Source organism: Sphaeramia orbicularis, chromosome 12 (genome assembly GCF_902148855.1).
Source record: "Sphaeramia orbicularis chromosome 12, fSphaOr1.1, whole genome shotgun sequence".
NCBI lineage: Eukaryota > Metazoa > Chordata > Actinopteri > Kurtiformes > Apogonidae > Sphaeramia > Sphaeramia orbicularis.
In genome coordinates, this window is record NC_043968.1 from 50685251 (window position 1) to 50704770 (window position 19520).

Here is a 19520-nt window from a genome sequence, read left to right on the forward strand (position 1 = left end):
CGAAATTCTAACGAAATCAATGACAACTGATATATTTTAAATGTCTATTATTTTTTCCAAATGCAAAGGGAAGGGCGTTTATAGAAAATTAGGGTTCATAATTACAGGACGTGTTAGAGGCCAAACCAGATCAGATCGATGTGTCAATCATTAGTGTGTCCGTGTCCGATCTGTAAACCTGTGGTCCACAAATGATCCCGTCAAAATAAACCACGACTTACAAAAGTCTATTCATCATCATAGAGGAGAAACGGTCAAAATGCAACCACGGCTTTAATTTAACAGATAAACAGGCAGAATGAGCAGAAGCCGCTATGACAGAGGTTCATCTCAACTACTGACCATTAAAACGCAATCGAAAGAAGCTGAAAAAAGGCCGAATACTGTAAAAAGGTTGGGTTTTATTCCCCCACACACAGAAAACCTTACTGTAAGATCGTTAATCTGGTCCAATTATTGTGTATCCAGGCTGTAGTTATTTTCTTTAATCTCTTATTCTGCTCCGTAGATGCTCATCCTGAGAATTTAAGACTTTATCTCGACGACATATTTTCTGGTTTTGACTTGAATGTGGTTTTACAAATTTACAACGCACACCAGCTACAAAAAAAAAAAAACTTAAATCAGCTTGACAAGTGTTGTGCTCCACTATTGTCAGAATATTATGATGAAAACAATCTTTATAATTTAGTTTTTAAAAATACAAATTAAAAATATTCCTAAAAACAACAGGATTTCAACATGACAATGGTTTGGCAACACATTTAAATCCTTTTTTTATAGCATTGATTTGTATAAAGTTTTCAATTAAATATAGATCTGACATTAATAAAATGTATATGGTTTACCACTATATTCACTAATCAAAACCAAAATGTATTTAGATGTTAATCACGACGATACATTTCATATATAAATCCAGTTTGACAGCTCAAAAACACCAACATATAGATACAATTTACAAAATTGCATAAAACACCACAGTGTGGATGTGATATAATTTGTTTTAATTCAAAATAAAACAAATTAAAGACAATGTGGAAAAAGGAAACGGCAAAACACACCACACAAGAGTCAGTAAAAGAGTAGGACTACAGCTGTATAAAAATTGACTCAAAAAAAAAAAAAAAAAACCTGATACAAGATAACACAAAATACTGCAAATGACAGTAAATACCACTGAGAGGCTTGTGTCCTAATGTTTCACTCATTCATTCAGAAATATTCTAAATCTTTTTTCCTCAATCTTCAGCAAAGTCTTGAATGAAAACAACGCTGCAGAGAAAGGCCTTTTAAAATTCCAAAAGTATTTCGCTTTTAAATAATATGATCTGAAAGTAGAAAAACATGTCAAAAAGTATACAATATTAGCATTTCGGCTCCTTAAAAATAACATTTGTCTTCACGGTAGCTTTGCATCATGTGACTCACAGCTGTATGATCCACCTGTGTTGAATGTCTGCAACAGTGAGAAAGCAGACTGAGACACAGGCGTCAGGTACAGGACATATTCTAGACAAAATAACTAATAATAAACCTGGAACCAAAAAAGGCATTTGTCCATGATTGCTGTGATTACTCCCAAAGAGTCTGGGTGCACTTAAACAGGTTCTTCAACTCATTTCTTTCCATATTATATCTGGAAAATAGTCTGTTTGTGTGCGAGTGTGTGGGTTGTGGCTGTGGAGCAGTGCAGGGGGAGGGGGTCTCTATTAAGAGTAGGAGGATGGGTCATCTTCTAAACTTGCGGAAGGGCCTGCTCTGGTTATTGTGGTGTGATTTAGAGTAGGGCTCCCAGCGTTTCCTCTCTGGCGGTTTGTTGTAAACGTACGCCGACGGGCCTGAGTAGTCATCATCAGGATTCTCCTCCATCATCTGGAGCTTGGCCTCAATGGCACGGATCTTAGCACTCGTACTAGAGGGGAAATAGAGGAGAGGGGAGATGTTTAAGGAGAGGAGAGGTTAAAGAACAGAGAGAGCTGGTACTGAGGGTGACAGATGAATGAACAGAGGCTGCATCAGTACAGTTGATCACAACTACTAGAAAAAGATTACAAGCTGCGCAAGATAAACAGTGGAAAATGCGTTTTTTAAATTAATAAAACAGAATTTCAATAAGCGAGACAAAACTGAAAAAAAAGGGGGGGGGGGGAGAAGAGTGAATGCGGAAAAAAAACTGCATTTAAAAGGAGCATCAGGGGAAAAGGGAAAAAAAGATGTTGATATTTCTGCTTTTTGCTGTGTGGAAAGACTAATCTGGAGAGTTACACTAAAACTGAAGTGTGTGGGCTTTTCTCTGAATAAGCATGATAGTTTAATACACTTATTGGATTATCTCTGCAAGAGCTCAAAATAACTAACAGTAAAACACCAGAATGGTGTTTTTTTTTTTTTTTTTTTTATCATTTCCAAGTTCGTTTGTATAAAGAGTAGTCTTCTTTGCTTTTGGGTGTGATATCTGCAGGATTGTTTAAAGGGGTGATATTTTGCTTTTTTAAATGGAATTATGCATTTTAAAACATTTCCCTGTAGTAATAATAATAATAATAATAATAATAATAATAATAATAATAATAATAATAATAATAATAACACATCGGTTTTATATAGCGCTTTTCTATGTGCTCAAAGACGCTTTACAATAAACAGCCAAAAGATGAACCCACAGCAAACGTGTAAAACAGATATGGAGTTAATACTAAAGGGCAAACAAAGAACAAATACTCATACAAAAAGGTAGAGATACATAAAGAAAAAGAAAACACATGAGAGAAGGTAGATGAGGGTGGAACAGGCAGTCAGTTTTCACATGATCTGAAGAGGTGAGATTTGAGTTGGCTTCTGAATGAGGTGAATGTGTCAGAGTTCTAGATGTGAAGGGGTAGGGAGTTCCAGAGGGTTGGGGTGGCGATGGCAAAAGCTCTGTCACCCAGGGTACAGAATTTGGTCTTAGTGATGGGGGTGAGAAGGTTAGCATCAGCAGAGCAGAGGTGGTCTACATAAACTGTAAATGCTATGCTTGGGTCTGAATTTGTCATTAATTCAACTCCACAGGTCCATCTTCAACCCTATTTCCGAGTAATGACACCAGAAAGGTCGTTTTGAGCGCTGGCCCTTTAAATGCAAATGAGCCACTTCACGCCCCACCCCCTCCAGGTTGTTGGTTGTGCTGCTCTGTCCCGTTCAACCAACAACTTAACATTTTAGTTAAGTGGCTCGAAGTTTGGATGTATTTTCAGTATGGACTACAACCACTGCTGCTGGCAAACAATTATGTCGTACTCGGAGAAATGTTTGTCTGAAGTCTTGACCTTATATGTGCAAATGTCGTGACGTAACTAGTTATAGACGCAACAAATTAACCAGGAATTAAAACAAGTTGTAGAAATCCACTCGATTTTTGCCAAAATGAATATAAAGACAACTTTGCAGCACCTGGAGGGTTCAAATTCTAACTATTAGGGTCCAAATAAACAAATAATGTACCAAAGAATAAAAAAGTAGGTTTAGGAGAATATGACTCCTTTAAGCCTCTTGTCCAGACTGAGACACAAGTGTGGGTTTTCAGATCATCAAATGGATTTAACTAGTAGGTAGGTTCCCTCCACTGGACAATTACTGCAGTGATTATGTTTTAACTGGAAATAAGTTATTTAACTCAAACTGATGCAGTGAGTAGCTTCTCATTTCTTAAATGGCCATGTCATGAGACATATTCAGTAGAAAAGATCTTAGTCTGCTGTACTACTGTTTCAGGAGGGAGCAAACTATTAGCCTGCAAAGAAAAGAACTAAGGAGTTGCTGAGACTATTAGAATTGGGTTAAAAATGGCCTGGTGCAATATTTTAAAACCTGAAAGAATAAAGGTGAACTATCAAAGAAGAAATGTGGGCAGAAAAAAAAGAGGTGGATGAAGTGATTACCCATCATGCCTTGTGTCTACAGTACAAGCTGGTGGAGGCAGTGTTATTGATCTAGGGTTGATTCAGTTATTCTGTTATTTTTTAACTCCATTTTCAGGTTTAGGTGATAAAAGCACTTTATTTATGGTTTAGAAAGGACTGTGTCATTTAAATTCTAAAATCACATTTTTGCTGATGTTTTCTGTATGAAACCAAGGCCCTGGTGTCTTTTTGTAACCCAGATGAAGCGCTGCCAGTGTCTGTTTCTGAGACATGGTTGTCATTCTGTTCACTCAAAATGGCAAAAGCATCATGAAATCACCAAAGACTACAATACTTTTAAACACATACCTAGAAATGTTGATATGAAACATTTATAGTCCACAAATGTTGAGATTACTCGTATCCATGGTTTGCAGAAACACACAATAACAACATTTCATTCTGGTGGATGGGTTGCTATTTCAGGTCAGACATAAACTGAGGGATGGAAAGAGAGTGGATAAAAACGTGATGATTCTGTGTGTGAGGGAACTGACCTGAGGTGGTTGGTTGTTATGGCGCCGTCTTCTGATGCACCGCTGGATGATGGTTCCAGGCTCGAAGGCATCGTCTTGTCATTTCGGAAACCTTCGAACCTCTGCAGATGAGAAGCAACCCCCCCCCCCCAAACATACACACCCAACCAAAAACAAAAAGTGATCCAGATAAACGTGATGGAAACATTGGACAGACAAACACAGGAAGAGGAGGAAAAAAAAGAGAACAAGGAGACAGAGACACATCAATATAAACCAGATAAAATCAAAAAGGGAATCAGCAATGAGTGAACAGAAATAGGTTCATATCCTGCTCATTTTGCATAAAAAGAACCTGAACATATCTAAAATAAATGCATCTGAGAACTCCGGTGAACAGTTAAACTGGATTTTGCTCAACATGGACAAAAACATCAGTAGAAATCATGTCATTGTTATGTCTTTTTCTTGTGGCTTCTATAAGAACAACCTTTACTCAGCATGTTGTGCAGAATGTAAATCAGAAGACTTCATGGCAGATGGAAACTTAAAACCTTAACAATCAAGTACATAGGTACTGTCATGTGTTCTCAGTGTGAGTACACCTGTATTTAGATGCACTCAAGACAAACTTTAGCGCTAGGGTTGAACTGGACGATGTTGAACAGAGGAAAGAGAAGTAGACAGAATATGTCAGCCAAACATTCTGAGACTGTCAGAAGTCATAATAAACACTGACAGCAGCTCTCTGGAGAGTCAACTCCAGCTTCCTCCCACAAAGATGAACCTTATTAAACTCGGGTATTGATTTTATTTGTGTCTGCTCAAACAGACAGTAACCAAGCAGAGCTGCGTGTCCAGCTCAATATCACACCCTAAGGGATGAGGGAGGATAAAGTGGGAGCAGCTGAAGAGCAACAACCAACGTCTGCACTCATTCCTTTCAAAACCACCTTCCAAACATCTGCACCAGCCAACAATGAATTCTTCAAACCTGTGGAGAAAAAAAAAAGAGACAAAAGCGAAATAACAGTCATGCAACGAGTGTGATAAACCCCTGCGTTCAGTGCAGTAGCAGACATTTCAGAGAACATAATGCTTTTTAATAGTCCTGCAGTAATAGTACAAGTTACATAAAGGCACACATAGCATCTTACATACTGTGCAAAGAAATAAATAACATGTATGTCCAAGAATAGGTCGAAAACAATGACCATTACACAGGCCAGGGCCCTTCCCTTCCACCTATTCCTAAAGGCATGTAACAGGAATGTATACAATCACACATACTGGCACACATCAGACAAATGTAACATACACAGCCAAAGCTTCAGTTATGGGAATCAAACTAAATGATTAAATGCAGTGGCACATTAGGTTACAGCTCTATAAGAACAAAGAAGTACTGGTGTAATGATTTAATAATGAAGTGGTAGTGAGTGAGTAATACCATGTAATTACCACTGTGGACCAAAACATCTATTAAGTGATGAATCTGAGTGAAATGACTGAAAGTTATGTAACAAAGCAACAAAAAAGAACAGTAGTAATGGGGAAATATGTTTTTTTTTTAAAAAAAGCACCAACAAAGACATTCCAAAATTTAAAAAAAAAAAAAGTATTCTGGTTAAATTATTGGTGTAATAACCTGACAATCATGATGTAACATGCTGGATATTGGATATAATCACAAGATTATAGTCTGTTATCTGTGTGATATTTCCAAAATTACATATAAATTCTGGACAGTAGAATTATAATTTTGAAATTCATCCTCCTGTTGAAAGTATTCCCTTTTGTTTCAAGGTGATACTGTACAAATTATAAGTTTAATTCTGTATATATGTATATATATGTATGTATTCTGTGAATTTGTTTCTGTATAATAACCATAAATCATGGCTGCAAAATGTCTCTATCTAATGTCATGGTAACGTTAGACTAAACCAAATGTCAACAGATGTAGTGATTACTTTGTCTGTTCAGTGAAACCTGGAGGCCCAAAAGGCACAATTAGAAGTAGCTACTATAGGTTTAATTAGATTTCAGGTTTAACCCTTTATTGAGCAAGTGACTATTTTTGGTAATTTTTGCACACATTAAAAGATAGTGACAGCAACAGTTCCAGTGAGGACAGTGAGGCAACAATCTCAGGTCCAATGTGGTCTACAGGGTCTGTAAGGTCCACCTCTGCATGAACAGTGAGTGTACCTGCTTTGTTAGGTACCATGAAGTAATGGTACTAATGTAATGATGTTCAAAGGGATAATGTGGATGTGGATCAGCACTTATGTTGTAATGTTCTAAAATACATGTTCCTAGCACCTTACATGTGTTTTTCTTGTATTTTTTATATTTACCCTGAACCCCCTGAAGGGGAGGCAAGGGGTATTGTTTTTGGTTCAGTTTGTTAGTTTCTTTGTTAACACTCTAAGAGCAAAACTATTGGTTGAATTCATTTCAAATTTGGTTTATAAATTGCCAGTGACACAGACTAGATCTAATTACATTTTGGGAACAGTAGGTCAAAGTTCAAATTTTTTACAGCTTTTTTTCCTCCCATTTACTTATAATGGACGAGATTTCACGTCTATAAAAAAAATCAATTTTGTTTCAATTTCCTTCAAACTTGGCACGTATATAGAGGCAGTTGATATGCTGACAGTAGCACGTGCATAGACATGATGACATCAGCTGGACTGATGCCAAAATAAGCGACAATATGTATGAGGGGCAGGGTTTGTTGTGCCTGGCCCCACTTGTTTTTGGGGGTTTTTGCCACTTATGGGAGAGGAAACAAATATGGTAACTTCATATACCTTGATTTTCTGCATAACAAAAACATTTTTTGAAAAATTTCCTACAAGTCTTGTATTGTTCTCCAATAACAGACTTAAGATTGAAATATTGAATTTCAGAGTATTTCAGAGTACATATGAGTGCCCTATAAAGGGTTAACAGTGTTATTTGTGAAGTGATGGATGTTTAGAATGTGTTCGTCATAGTGATTTATGAAGTTTAAAAAAAACACAAGCATGCAATAATGTTGACATGTATGCAGAGAAATCTAAAAACACAGACAGACATTCACTGACTCCTATCACCCTAGATGTTACTTTGGAGACAGAGAAAACAGGCCGACTACAAAGTATTCACCAAGGGAAAACTGTCAATTATTCTTCATGCAGTAGGTTAACACTGCACCAAAGCACCGTTGGTGGAAATCCCACTAGTACAGGTCACTAGTCTTTGCTTTTAGAAACTTTTTAATGGCATGATCTTTGGGGAAAATCTGGGATGATTTTATTAAAGTGTTTTCATTTTCTACAGGAAGGTCTTCTGAATAAATAACAGCCGATTCTTTTGGCGACAATGATTCCTAAACGTCTTAAGGTTTTCTTCCCTTGGGAAAAAACACACACCCACCTGAGTTTACAATAAAAAGCACAACAATCCCGACGTGTGAGCAGTGATGTGATTAGTCTGACCTGCCAATCACTTTCACTCATTCTCTCCTTCACACAGCCTTTCAACACCCGCAAACAAGCAAACAGGAAACACGTCCCCCAGACTGCGTTCTCACATCATTTGCTTGGCTGCCGTGCAGTTCAGCTGATGAACTGAAAATACTACTTGCGGGTACTAAACTGGCATTTAGGCCCAACGTTACCTCAAACATATCACACAGCTGCAGAAAAGACAGACAATCAAAATATTTTTTTTCCCTTTTATGCCCTGAAAACAATACATTTTAATTTGAACAAAAACATTCTGTGATCCAAGAAAAGTTGGTGGACATCAGAGCCACCCTCATGAGCAATCTGAAATGAAATCTGCCATAGCAAAGAGCTAAAGCTATTCCGATGTGTGTGAGACGGGCACACAGTGTTGACTCGAGCCGTCTTTAAAACAGGCATTTGACAAGAGAAGGGGCAGAGCTGAAGTCTTTTCTCTGCAATAGCATTAATACTGAGAGCTATTTTTGGTTGAAACAGTGAGCAGAGCCCAGTCACAGAGAATCTGTGAACAGATTTATCCAGCGACGTGTTGTCTTAGAGGCAGCCAGCATTGACCCTGACCCCTCTCTACTATGTGTGTTTGTGTGTGTGTAGGGTGTGATTGGTCTCTATACAGGATATCCCTTCACCCTTTGCCAGTAGGCTGTCTATTGTTAAGAGACAGGCATGGGTTGTGCTGGGATCCCACTGCTCTCCCTGCATGGGCTACTGCAGCAGAAACACGAAAATAAAACCACAGAATAGAACTTCAGCTGCACATACTCCAGTCACAGGACATATTAAGATCATTTCTTTATCTTTCCTCTCATATCAACATGTCTGACCACCGCAAACAACACTATCAAAAGGAAATTACAAAATAAATGTAACTGAGGAAACATTTACTAACCAATATGTTGGTGATTATAAAGGAAATACATGTTTATAATATAATACTTCTGACAGAAAGCATATGTGCATTTATTCATTCATTCATTCAGTGGCTTTGGATCCTTTCATATTGCAGGATTACTGAAGAATGCAGATCAATAAAATTTTAAATGCAAATTTATCCAAAGAATGATGGTTTATAAGTCAGTTGTTTCTACATCAAGAGAGGCTCCATACTAGTTGAAAGTTTAAGCACTGTTTTCGAATTAATTCACACAATCTCTCGTCTGTAAATAAATCAATAAATACTGCTCTATGAACAACTTTCAATGCTGAATACTTACCAATATTTCCATTTAAAGTCTGAAAAGTTGTAATTTTGCTCACTTTTAATAAACATTTAACAGTAATCAGTGTTCATTACTATTGTGAGGTTTTCACTGTCTGGCTTAAATGTAGGCTTTTAGGACTTCGCATCTTTAAGCCTGTTCAGATAATAAGTTTGAAAAGACACAAAAAAGCAGTTAAATGTAATAAGTAAAATTACATTGATGAACTAATTAAAAATAGTCACATTATGTAACCTTGTCAACAGTGATAACACATAGGACAATGTTCCCACTTTACATCGATCATTTGTATTTAGTCAGTTGTTAGAGGAGATAAAACTGCAGCTACATCTCAGAATCATAAATATGTGTTTTGTGTTATTGTACTATAAAGGTATACAGTGTACAGTTTTGCTTAATGGATCTGAGTATGACACTTACCCTCACCTGTGCGTGCGCCCATCGCACAACCAGCTTCTTAGACAAGGCTAGCTTCCCATTTAAACACTGGATCGCCCGCTCTGCCTCCTGCAAATATCCGAAGACACATTCAGGGAACAGAAAGAGGAAAATAGGAAGATCAAAGAATAGATTCCTTATAATTATGATTAAAATTCAGCCTTGATGATTGCACTTTAGTCATTAAATCATTAGCCTTCATGACAGAGAGATGGCAGAAACAATATGAGGTGATGATATGCTACTCTGCTTTAGACCAGCCATAGCTGAGGGGTGTGTGTGTGTGTATATAAGTGTGTGTGTCTATGTGTTTAAGAAGCGGTGTGAGAAAACACAAGTTTGTCTCATCAGACATGTAAGTGGCTTTGAAGCTAAATGATTATAATGAAGTACTTTATCTGTGTGCAAGTGTCTAAGTGTGTGTGAGTGTGTAAGATAAACACCCACTTCCTCTGTATAATCCTTTTGGGAGGGATTCATATCCCACTGATAGACACTAGCTGTGAAACTAGATGCTTATCATGATCCCCAGGCTCACTCCAAAACAAATAACTGCCTGCTGAACCTGAGCAGCACTACTTTGAAGTTTTTGGGTTTTTTTTTTTAAAGAAAAATGGCCACTTCAGTAAGTCACACAATCAGGTGCAGACAATGTTAAGATGTCTCCTATAAACTATTGGCAATTTGACTAATAACTTTGAAAGATGCAGCATATTTGATGTACAGTAGAAGTACATCAAAGAAAGCGTTTTATGCCACACTTTCAAGCAAGATTATTTATAAGGGACAATGGAAAACATGTAATTGTTCAACAGCTGTTTTTGCGCTTTGTTAGATTGATCACAGAATTGATGGAGACATTAATCAGCAATTTGTGACATCACTATAAGCACACAAACTGATCTCCTAAAATACCTTTTTCCCCTTTAAAAATAGCATCTGCATTAGTATGAAAATGTTTTAAGACAATTTGGGAATCACTTTGGAAAGACGAGTAATGTTGCTTGAAGCACAGAACACACAACTAAAATAACAACAAAATACAGTGATTTAAAACAAGCTTTATTCTAATATATTTTATGTGCATTTTGAAGTTAAGTTTCATAAAAGGTGGATGGAAACCCTACGATTAAAAAAATTCACAAACTCAGTATCGCAAAAACATTTTTCACACTTGCTTAAGGTATTTTTTCCATTTCTTAAAAAAAGTTAAAATATTAGATGGAAAAACCTTTCAGTTCTGACAAAGCAGACATTTAATTCACAGGACTGATCAGCTGTTTCCAGTTCTTCCACTTCACTAAACATGGATGAATTGACAGAATAATAACATTTTTTCCCCAATGAAAACAAAGATTCTGACAGCTTCTTTCCATCTCTTTCTGGTTTTGTTTGTTTCTTCTCCACGTTTTTTAGCATTTGGCGAACAACTGCTTTGCTTCCTCTTTTTATTCCAGTCATGCATAACAGTCTATACCGCCACCTTCTGATGGCACCAGACAGCATGGGTTTATCCACTAGAACCAAAATACATTTAATTAACATTTACTTATTTTTGTGAGATTTCTCATGTTCACTTCAAATTTGCAAGACAAGTATACAGAAACAGCTACAGATACTTCACAGGTAACTATTTTCTGCGTTAGATACTCGATCTGCCAAAGAAGATAATTTATTAATAGAGAAAAAAAAAATCATATTATGTTGCATGTACCTCTCTGGTGCTGAAGTTGACAAAGCAGTAGCCTCGTGGCTGTCCCTCTAAAGGCCCAGACTTGTGGAACAGGAAGTCAAACTGTTTGACCTTACCAAACTTCTCCAACAACTTCACAAGGTGGTACCTGACAGAAGAAGAATCATAGCACAGAAGAGAAAAAAATGTAAGAAGAAACCAAAAAAAGGATTTTATAGGGTGTTAAGAATATTTAATTTTTTTTTTTCTTTTCAATAATTATTCAAAAGGAACCCACACTGATATATTTAACAATTTGCATCATTTACACTCAATGCTGTAAAAAGCTTTATTTCATTTTGTGAATCTGCCAAGTGAGGCTAATGAGAATGACAGCTTTCTCTCCCCGACACCTTTTTAGCAGCAGGCCAGCTGGTGTGACAGGCCAGTGACAGTAAATCTCTTATTAACACAATACTGAGGATACAGTAGCAGGACAATGAGGGAATAAAACAGAGGAAACCTCAAATCCCCCCTGAGCACTGAGTTCTATACAAACAACATCCACTGACTGAATGGAGCTGCATGGGACTGCACAGTACAAATGCACAGAGATATGTGGTCATTGAGGAAACTATAGGCGTGCGTGTAACTGATCACATGCAGCCATGGGAAAACTATTTCTACTGACAGGCCCAGGCACTGGGTTCACGGACGCTGTACAGTGTATGTCCTTTTAGTGCTGTTCTGAGTAATGGGTGGTGCTGACTGAATGTCTCCATCTGTAGTGGAGTAACAGGTGCTTTTTCACTCTGTTCTTTATTTACACCAATGAGGATAGGCTTTAACCAGCTTCTGCTTGTTGGTTTCTTTGGCTTTTAGCAGGTTTACACAAAAACTACAGCACTGACATTCATTAAACATGGGGAAAAGGTTGGGCATAGGCCAAAAACAAACATATTAAATTTAGGAACAAACTCACAAAGAGTTGCAAACTCTAAATGTCACTCTTTCTGACATTGTAAGAAAGGGTGTTTTCTGACTTTAGAAGATGATGACGCTTTAATGAAGACGTGTTGCACCTTTAGTTTTCAAGTGCTTTCTATAACTTTTTTTTGGTGCAATATTCTTATTGTGTGTGCAAGTAAGTAATCTTGCTTCATCTGATAGCCTTCTTCAATGAAATCACCAGAATGAAAGTAAAATTGAGACAAAAGTATGTGATCCTTTGCTGTACTGTCTCACTCTAATAAGATGTGTGTCTCACTTTGTGGAACAGACTATCAATGTATATGTGAAGAAACACTAGGATTAGCTTTAACTTAGCAAAACAAAATGTAACAAATAAACACACACAGTACTAATCAGTTTAAATTATTATTAGGGCTGTAGAAATTAACGTGTTAACACAGATTAATCCATCATCATGATTAAAAATTTAAACGCAATTAACCCATTTACAGCACAGAATGACTCTGAACGTCTCCGCCAACGCATTTGGGGCAGTTTGTCCAGGTAGAGTTACCGTTGTGCATGAACAAATGGGCAGTTAATCTGGTAATGACAGGCAGCAGAACCAACCCATAAAGATGGAAGACACTAAACAGTATGTTGGACCTCTGGATGGAAATATGAGGATAAAAAAACCCAAGACAGAACAGTTGTTTCAAGTTGTTTTGTTGAAACTGTTGAAGGTGTTTAATAAACACGTTAAGTGCATATATATTCCCTTCTTTCTTGAGTCTGTTTGCTCATGCAAAATGAAACGAGATTAATATAGATTAAAAATGAATGATATTTAATCGTGATTAATCAAAATTAATCCACAGCAACCCTGTAATTAATCTGATTTAAAAATATTAATCGTCTGACAGCACTAACTATTATATTATTTGAATAAGTCAATTGATGGATCAGAGCCATTGTCACAGGTACCCAATCCAGCTGGGTTGACATCTGATAATGATTTTAGATTACTGCATCCATAATACTGTTCTGGACTCATTCAAACAAGACAGGTAACTACAGAAGAAACAACAATACTTCGGTGGAATGAAACAAAATTTACCAACAATCAGTAATCTGAAAATACTTATTTATTAAGTTTATTTGATAGGGACAATGCACATTACATAGTATAATTTCTACCTGTTACAAACAAGCTGTAATAACTGATGATTCACATAAGGAGATTATAGCTATTGCTAGTTTCCATCTCCAGCCCCTAGACTTAAGACAAAAAAATCTCCAAACACCTTCTTGTGCTTTGTTTTGTGTGTTTATGTTGTGTGATTGTCCGGGCCTCAGTGTGACCTCAGGTGTTGTCTACAACTCAATAAAGAGGAATTCATGCTGGAGCTATTCACTGCTTTAGGTGCTTGTTATTTTTAATCCTGAATTGGTTTGTGTGTATTTGTGTGTCATTAGAATATGAGTGACGTGAATGCTGTTGTGCGTAAGTGAGCCTCAATGTGGGCTATGTAGTGTGACCTGTGTGTTTAAGCCACAGGTTGTTCTAATGTCTTCCACTGTTCTACGACTCCCTGGAGGTTTCAGGCTGAGCAGAAGTTCTGCTTTTCCCAGACAACACCCTGCACGGCTTCCATGTGAGGATTTAGCGCACCTGCCTCGTTGTGCAGACAAAAACCTCTAAAGAGTGACCTCATAGTCAGTCCTTTTAACTCACTCTGAACTCTAGTAGTTTTTGCTCTTCATGCAGATTCAATTTTTTAAAACACTCTTAAGGGAATGTTTCAACACTATTAACACAGTTACAATATGTGGCCAAGTGCAACACCCAAATATTTGACAAATGTGCCACAACATATTGTTTTACATGACACATTGTGGTGCTTGACACATGCCTTGGACTACAAATCATGCAGGCCAGATACAAGGCAACCTGTTTGTTTGGAAAAAAACAAAAAACAAAAAAACACACACATACAATCATGTTTTTTTTTTTAGATTTTTCTTAGTGAGATAGTTAAATGCAAACTTGACAATTCTGCTAAAATTGTAACTCATATCATGATGCTGATATCTAGCAAAATGATACCAAATAGATTTTTTTGTTGCATAGCATTCAACCACATATAGCACTGTTAAGTACCCAAATAAAAATACACAGCATCCTGTATATGCAAGTGAGACTAAATGGCTGCCACTCTAGGAACATTTTTGGATGCTGCGAGCTAAGCCACAATGGACTGCTCCTCCTGGGGGCTGTAAAAAACACCGGAGGAAGAGGAGGAGAGGAGGGAGGAAAGGGAGACTAAAGTTCAGAGAAGGGATGTTGACGGTAAGGTGAAAGGTGGAGGAAGAGGAGGGTAAGCCAAAAGAAGAGACGAGGTGAGAAGCCAGAGGAGGTTGAGAGCCAGGTAGGAGAGATACAAGAGGTAGGAAGCACAGAAGAGGAAGGAAGGAAAAGGGGGAATGTGAGTCCAGTCCAGAAAAAGATAAGACAAAAGGTTTGGTCCAGAAACGGTGTAGGTCAGAGGGGAAAAAATTTAGAGAGGAGGAGGAAAGTTTTGACTTTCTGGCTATCCATCTTCAGGGAGACACTTCAAAGTTTTTACAGAACAACGCGTGTGAAGAGATGAGTTATGATTTGCTTTCATTAGTAAAATTGCATCAAGTTTCAGGTGCCCACCTTAAAATGTGACAGGAGGTCCAGAGAGAGAACAAAGTGGAAAAAGGGTGATAGATTACCACTGAGGAGAAAGTTACTTTGTGAAGTGCCAAAAGGGGAGAAACATGAATATGTGGTGAAAGCAGCAGTTACACCTGCTGTGCGAGCAAACACTGAAAGGAAAGATTTAAAGAAAGTATCTGAATGGAAACTGCATGAGCTCCGAGAAGATCGTTTTAATAAGGAGGTGTAAGAGACATACAAGTGATTACTGGTAATTTAACCGATTTCCCAGAAATCTGAGCGTCACCGTAACTTTTGATCTGTCGCATGTCATTCATTCCTCTTGTAGAGAGGAGACTTCAGTCAAAATTATGCAAATGAAAAAAAAAATCCTTAATGCTGAATATGTAACACAAAGCTTAACACAACATTTTGAAGCCATAATAATTGATGAATAAGCAAGATAATCTACATTTATTTATTTATTTTTATAATTATTAATTAAAATCATCATTAAAATTATCATTAAATGTTAAATTATAGGTACCATTTGAAACTCTGAAGTAACTGTTGATTAATAATGTTGAAAAAAGGTGGCAGATATCTCATCCTGATGAGGTGTTCCAAAATTGTACAATGAGGGAAACAGTGACAGCTTAGAAAATCAACACCTACATTGAAATTCAACCAAAGAGAATATTTGTGATACACTAAACCTTATACAACTTAATTTAATATGTGATTAAACTCCTCCAAAAGCACATCAAAATGAGTAAATGAGTTGGCATGATAGTGTCAGACACAGAGAGAATAGTTTGTTTACGTTATCACATCTTTATTGATCTCATACTTGAACCAGACCAACTAGAGCAAAGCCAAACTTAACCTCCACAACATTTTGATCAATAAATACTGACAACTGCTTGAGAGTTTTAGCCACATTGCTATTTTTCTGCAATTTTAAGACTGAGGCTAAAGGTGGGCTTCATGTTGATCTTTGTGCATGACTTTATTAATTGATAAAATGTTAGAAAATGTAAAATTTTCAAAGCAATCTTTGTTATACAGCTAAGATTTTTCTGCAGATAAGACTTAGTACCATTTTTCTTTATTAGTGAATCAAATAATTCCTCAAAATACAAAACTCATTCATTGGCAGCTGATTAACTGGCAAAACTCTGTTAAAAAATGTATGTCTTTATAACGTACCTGGCTAACCCAAATATTCATTCACTATTCATGTCATGTATGCATATGTTCAGCACCATCCATACCTCCTTCTGTAAATGTACTGAACGCGGTTTACAGGGACAGAGGGAGTACTACATATGCTACCTGGGAGCTAATTAATCTTCCCAATCAGCAGCAGAGGCCACGGGCATTTCTCTTGTTTTCCCTCCATACTGTGAGGTAGTGGGCTATTTAAGTAGAAGTAGAGCAGAGCAGGCAGAGGGGAAGGAAACGCCTGTCTAGACGCCCACCAGAGCTGCAGCCCGTACATTCTCAAGGAGCCCCCACAGGCACACAAACACACCCCTTAGTTTAAAAAAAAAAAAAACTGCCTCCTCTCCATCACATTGTACTCAAGAGCACACACATAATGTACCCACTAAAACTTTACACTCAAACTCAACAACACAAGGATGTCTAAAGAAGTAGATGATGTGTAAGATAAGACACTTAAAAGTATATACAGACACCTCGCTGTGTGTGAGTGTGCACCTCCACCAGCTGCCATGCAAACACCCAAACATCAACTGAACATGCTCATACACACACACACACATACACAGATTGACACAGAGAGAGTAAACAGAGCAGGTGAGTGAAGAATGATGGCTGGTCCTTAGCAGAGCAGGTCTCCACGCCTCGCTGCCTCTCTTTCACACACCCGGCCCTGTCTGCTCAGTCTCAGCATGTGACACACACGTACACACAAACACACACTATGAACACAGTTAATCAATCATACATGCACACACAATGCTTTACCTCTCTAAAAGGCAGAGCCAGGCATGTTAAAGAGCAATGTCTCAGATTCATAACATAGACTACTTACGTTCTTCATTTAGATGGTTCATGTTTAAATTCATTTTAGTGAAATATGTAACATGTCCCAATAGGATGTTGTAAAATATGGTAATATTACAGCTTTCTGACCAATACTTTCAGTTTTTATCTATATTCTGATTTTGAGATGTATGCTGAGATGCAACAAACACACTGGTGTCTTTTGTTACTCTCACCAATTATCTAAAACTGATAATTGCACTAAAGTTTGGTGAATTACAGAAACTGTCAGCAAGAGATGTTGCAGGCCTCAAAGAATGGCAAACTCATGCAGTATGTGGGATTAACTGAGAGCAGGGAAGGATTTAAGCCAGGGGAGTCAAACATGTGGCCCAGGAGCCAAATCCAGCCCAGCAAAGGGTCCAGTCCAGCCCGTGGGATGAATTGGTGAAATGCAAAAATTATACTTGGATATTAACAATCATTTTAGTTCAGGGCCACATACAGACCAATTCAATTTCAAGTGGATCAGACCAGTAAAATACTATCATAATAACCTATAAACACTCACAACGCCAAATTTCACAAAAAATGTGGATAACCTAAACAAATATAAACAACCTAAAATGTTATGAGGTAAGAGAAGTAAGTGTAATTTTAACAATATTCTGCCTATTACTAAATGCTTTGTGTATTTATAGATCCACTGTGATCTGTAAGTTGTAATGCACATGTGTAAATAATAAATTGAGGGACAATATTCTTAAAATTGACCTTGTTTTTCTGAAGAAATTTCAGTTGTTCATGTAATTCACATTGTTTTAAAGGGTAGTTTATAGATGTAAAGATTTTCATTATGTAATTTTACTTTTTTCATTCTAAACCATAGAGGAAAAATTGGAGTTGACATTAGCTATATATTATTAGGCTATGTTATTATTTTACTGGTCCAGCCCACTTCAGATCACATTTGGCTGAATGTGGCCCCTGAACTAAAATGAGTTTGACACCTCTGATTTAAGCAGTTCATTGGACTATATAAATAAAACTTAACAGAATTTTACTCACTCTGTAATTTTGGGATCGATGTTGCCTATCCACAAGCGGTTCCCCTCATGAGCCACACTCTCTGAAATGATGGAGGCATTTTCCACCGTCTCTGCTGCAGATGACATCTCTCCTCTTGAAAAATTAAGGTGAGGAAAAAAAGGTAAATGAAGACACATAGAATCAGTAACTTGATATTTAATAATATGAGTGTACATGAACATCTTTAGTGGAAACTTTGCCACATGCCCGTTGACAAATCATAAGGGAATCTGTGGGTCTTCACCTGACAGGAGGTAATTCATAAGATTAGCATGGATAATGGACTGCAAGTGTTCCAGTAGGTCCACTGCTGTCATGCTGTCAAACAGAGATTCAGCACAGCCAGTGACTTCTGACCAAATAATGTAAACAGACAAAAAGCTTGGCCTAGTTGGCTCTCTATTAACTATCACTTTTAATAATGATTTAGATTAACTCTTACAACTTTGTGATACTGATTCTAGGCAAATACAAACGCATGCTGTACTTTAAAAACAAGCTTTTGTGTGTTACTTCATGGGAAATCGGCTAACACAATATCAAAAGACTTCTGTAAGCAATTCAGAAAATCTGTGATCACCTTTTTGTTATTAGTACAATACACACAGGCGTCCTGCACAGCTGCAATTACAATTATGCAATTGTGACAATTTCCGATGTCGTTTTCAATGATTCAACACACTCCAAATAATTTGCAGTTTCCTTTAGCAGAATATAGTGTATGAATGAAATGTATAAACTAATAGTAATGGTATTGTCAAATATAATCAGTAACATCTTTCTATTATTATGTTTTCTCTGCTTCTCTTCACAATCCAGATACTTTACTTGTGATGGTGATCTAGACATACTCATGAAATCGCGACAGTTACATTATATTCTCATAAAAATCTAAAGAGGACAAAAATTTGCTTCCATTTCGGGAACGTTTCATTAGCTGATGCTGTCGGTATCTTAGCTAACTGCTATCTGATAGACGACGTTGAGAGCAGTTAACAGATTACAGACGATTATTGCGTAAATATGTACTCCTGTCAGTCATCGAGCCTGTAAGAGGTTCAGTTCATTTTAGATAAATAAGCTACTAAACGGTTAAAGCCCAGATTTAGTTAAACAGTTAAGTTCATTTAGCGGCTACCTAAGCTAAGTGCTAAATAATCAATTACCTTTTCGAGCTTCCTCCTTAATAACACTGTCTTCTTCCGACTCAAAACCGAACTAATCCCACCCTCGGGATGAACGAGTACCGTCAAAATATAAAAATAATCATTGTGGAGAATTGGAGGATGTTTTCTTTCTATAAAATGATCAGTGTTTTGCTATTTCGAAGACGTTTGCTAGACTAGTCTGACAACAAAGGCGCTGGTTGATGTTGTAACTCGAGTGGCAGCGGGGAGACGCTGCATTCTGTTAAAGGCGTCTCCCGTATGAGATAGAAACGACAATACAGAAGAACCCCGCTCATTCGGTTTACACGGTAATAAAATTACATACACACTTGGTCTTGCCAAAGCATCGA

At 37.2% G+C, this 19520-nt stretch overlaps 1 protein-coding gene across 2 annotated transcripts; it reads right to left on the reverse strand.

The window, feature by feature from the left end:
- Positions 1–57: 57 nt before the first annotated feature.
- rbm18 (RNA binding motif protein 18) lies at positions 58–19380 on the reverse strand. Of its 2 annotated transcripts, none has more exons than XM_030149348.1 (6): positions 19168–19380; positions 17981–18094; positions 11311–11437; positions 9585–9665; positions 4442–4542; positions 58–1915 (listed from the first exon to the last, which is right to left on the reverse strand). In XM_030149348.1, exons 2-6 carry the CDS (start codon positions 18085–18087, stop codon positions 1732–1734), a joined length of 600 nt encoding a protein of 199 aa, XP_030005208.1. In that variant the 5' UTR covers positions 18088–18094; positions 19168–19380; the 3' UTR covers positions 58–1731. The 2 variants fall into 2 exon arrangements, with proteins under 2 accessions (XP_030005208.1, XP_030005206.1); XM_030149346.1 differs by having other exon boundaries at positions 9579–9665.
- Between the last annotated feature and the right edge of the window lie 140 nt (positions 19381–19520).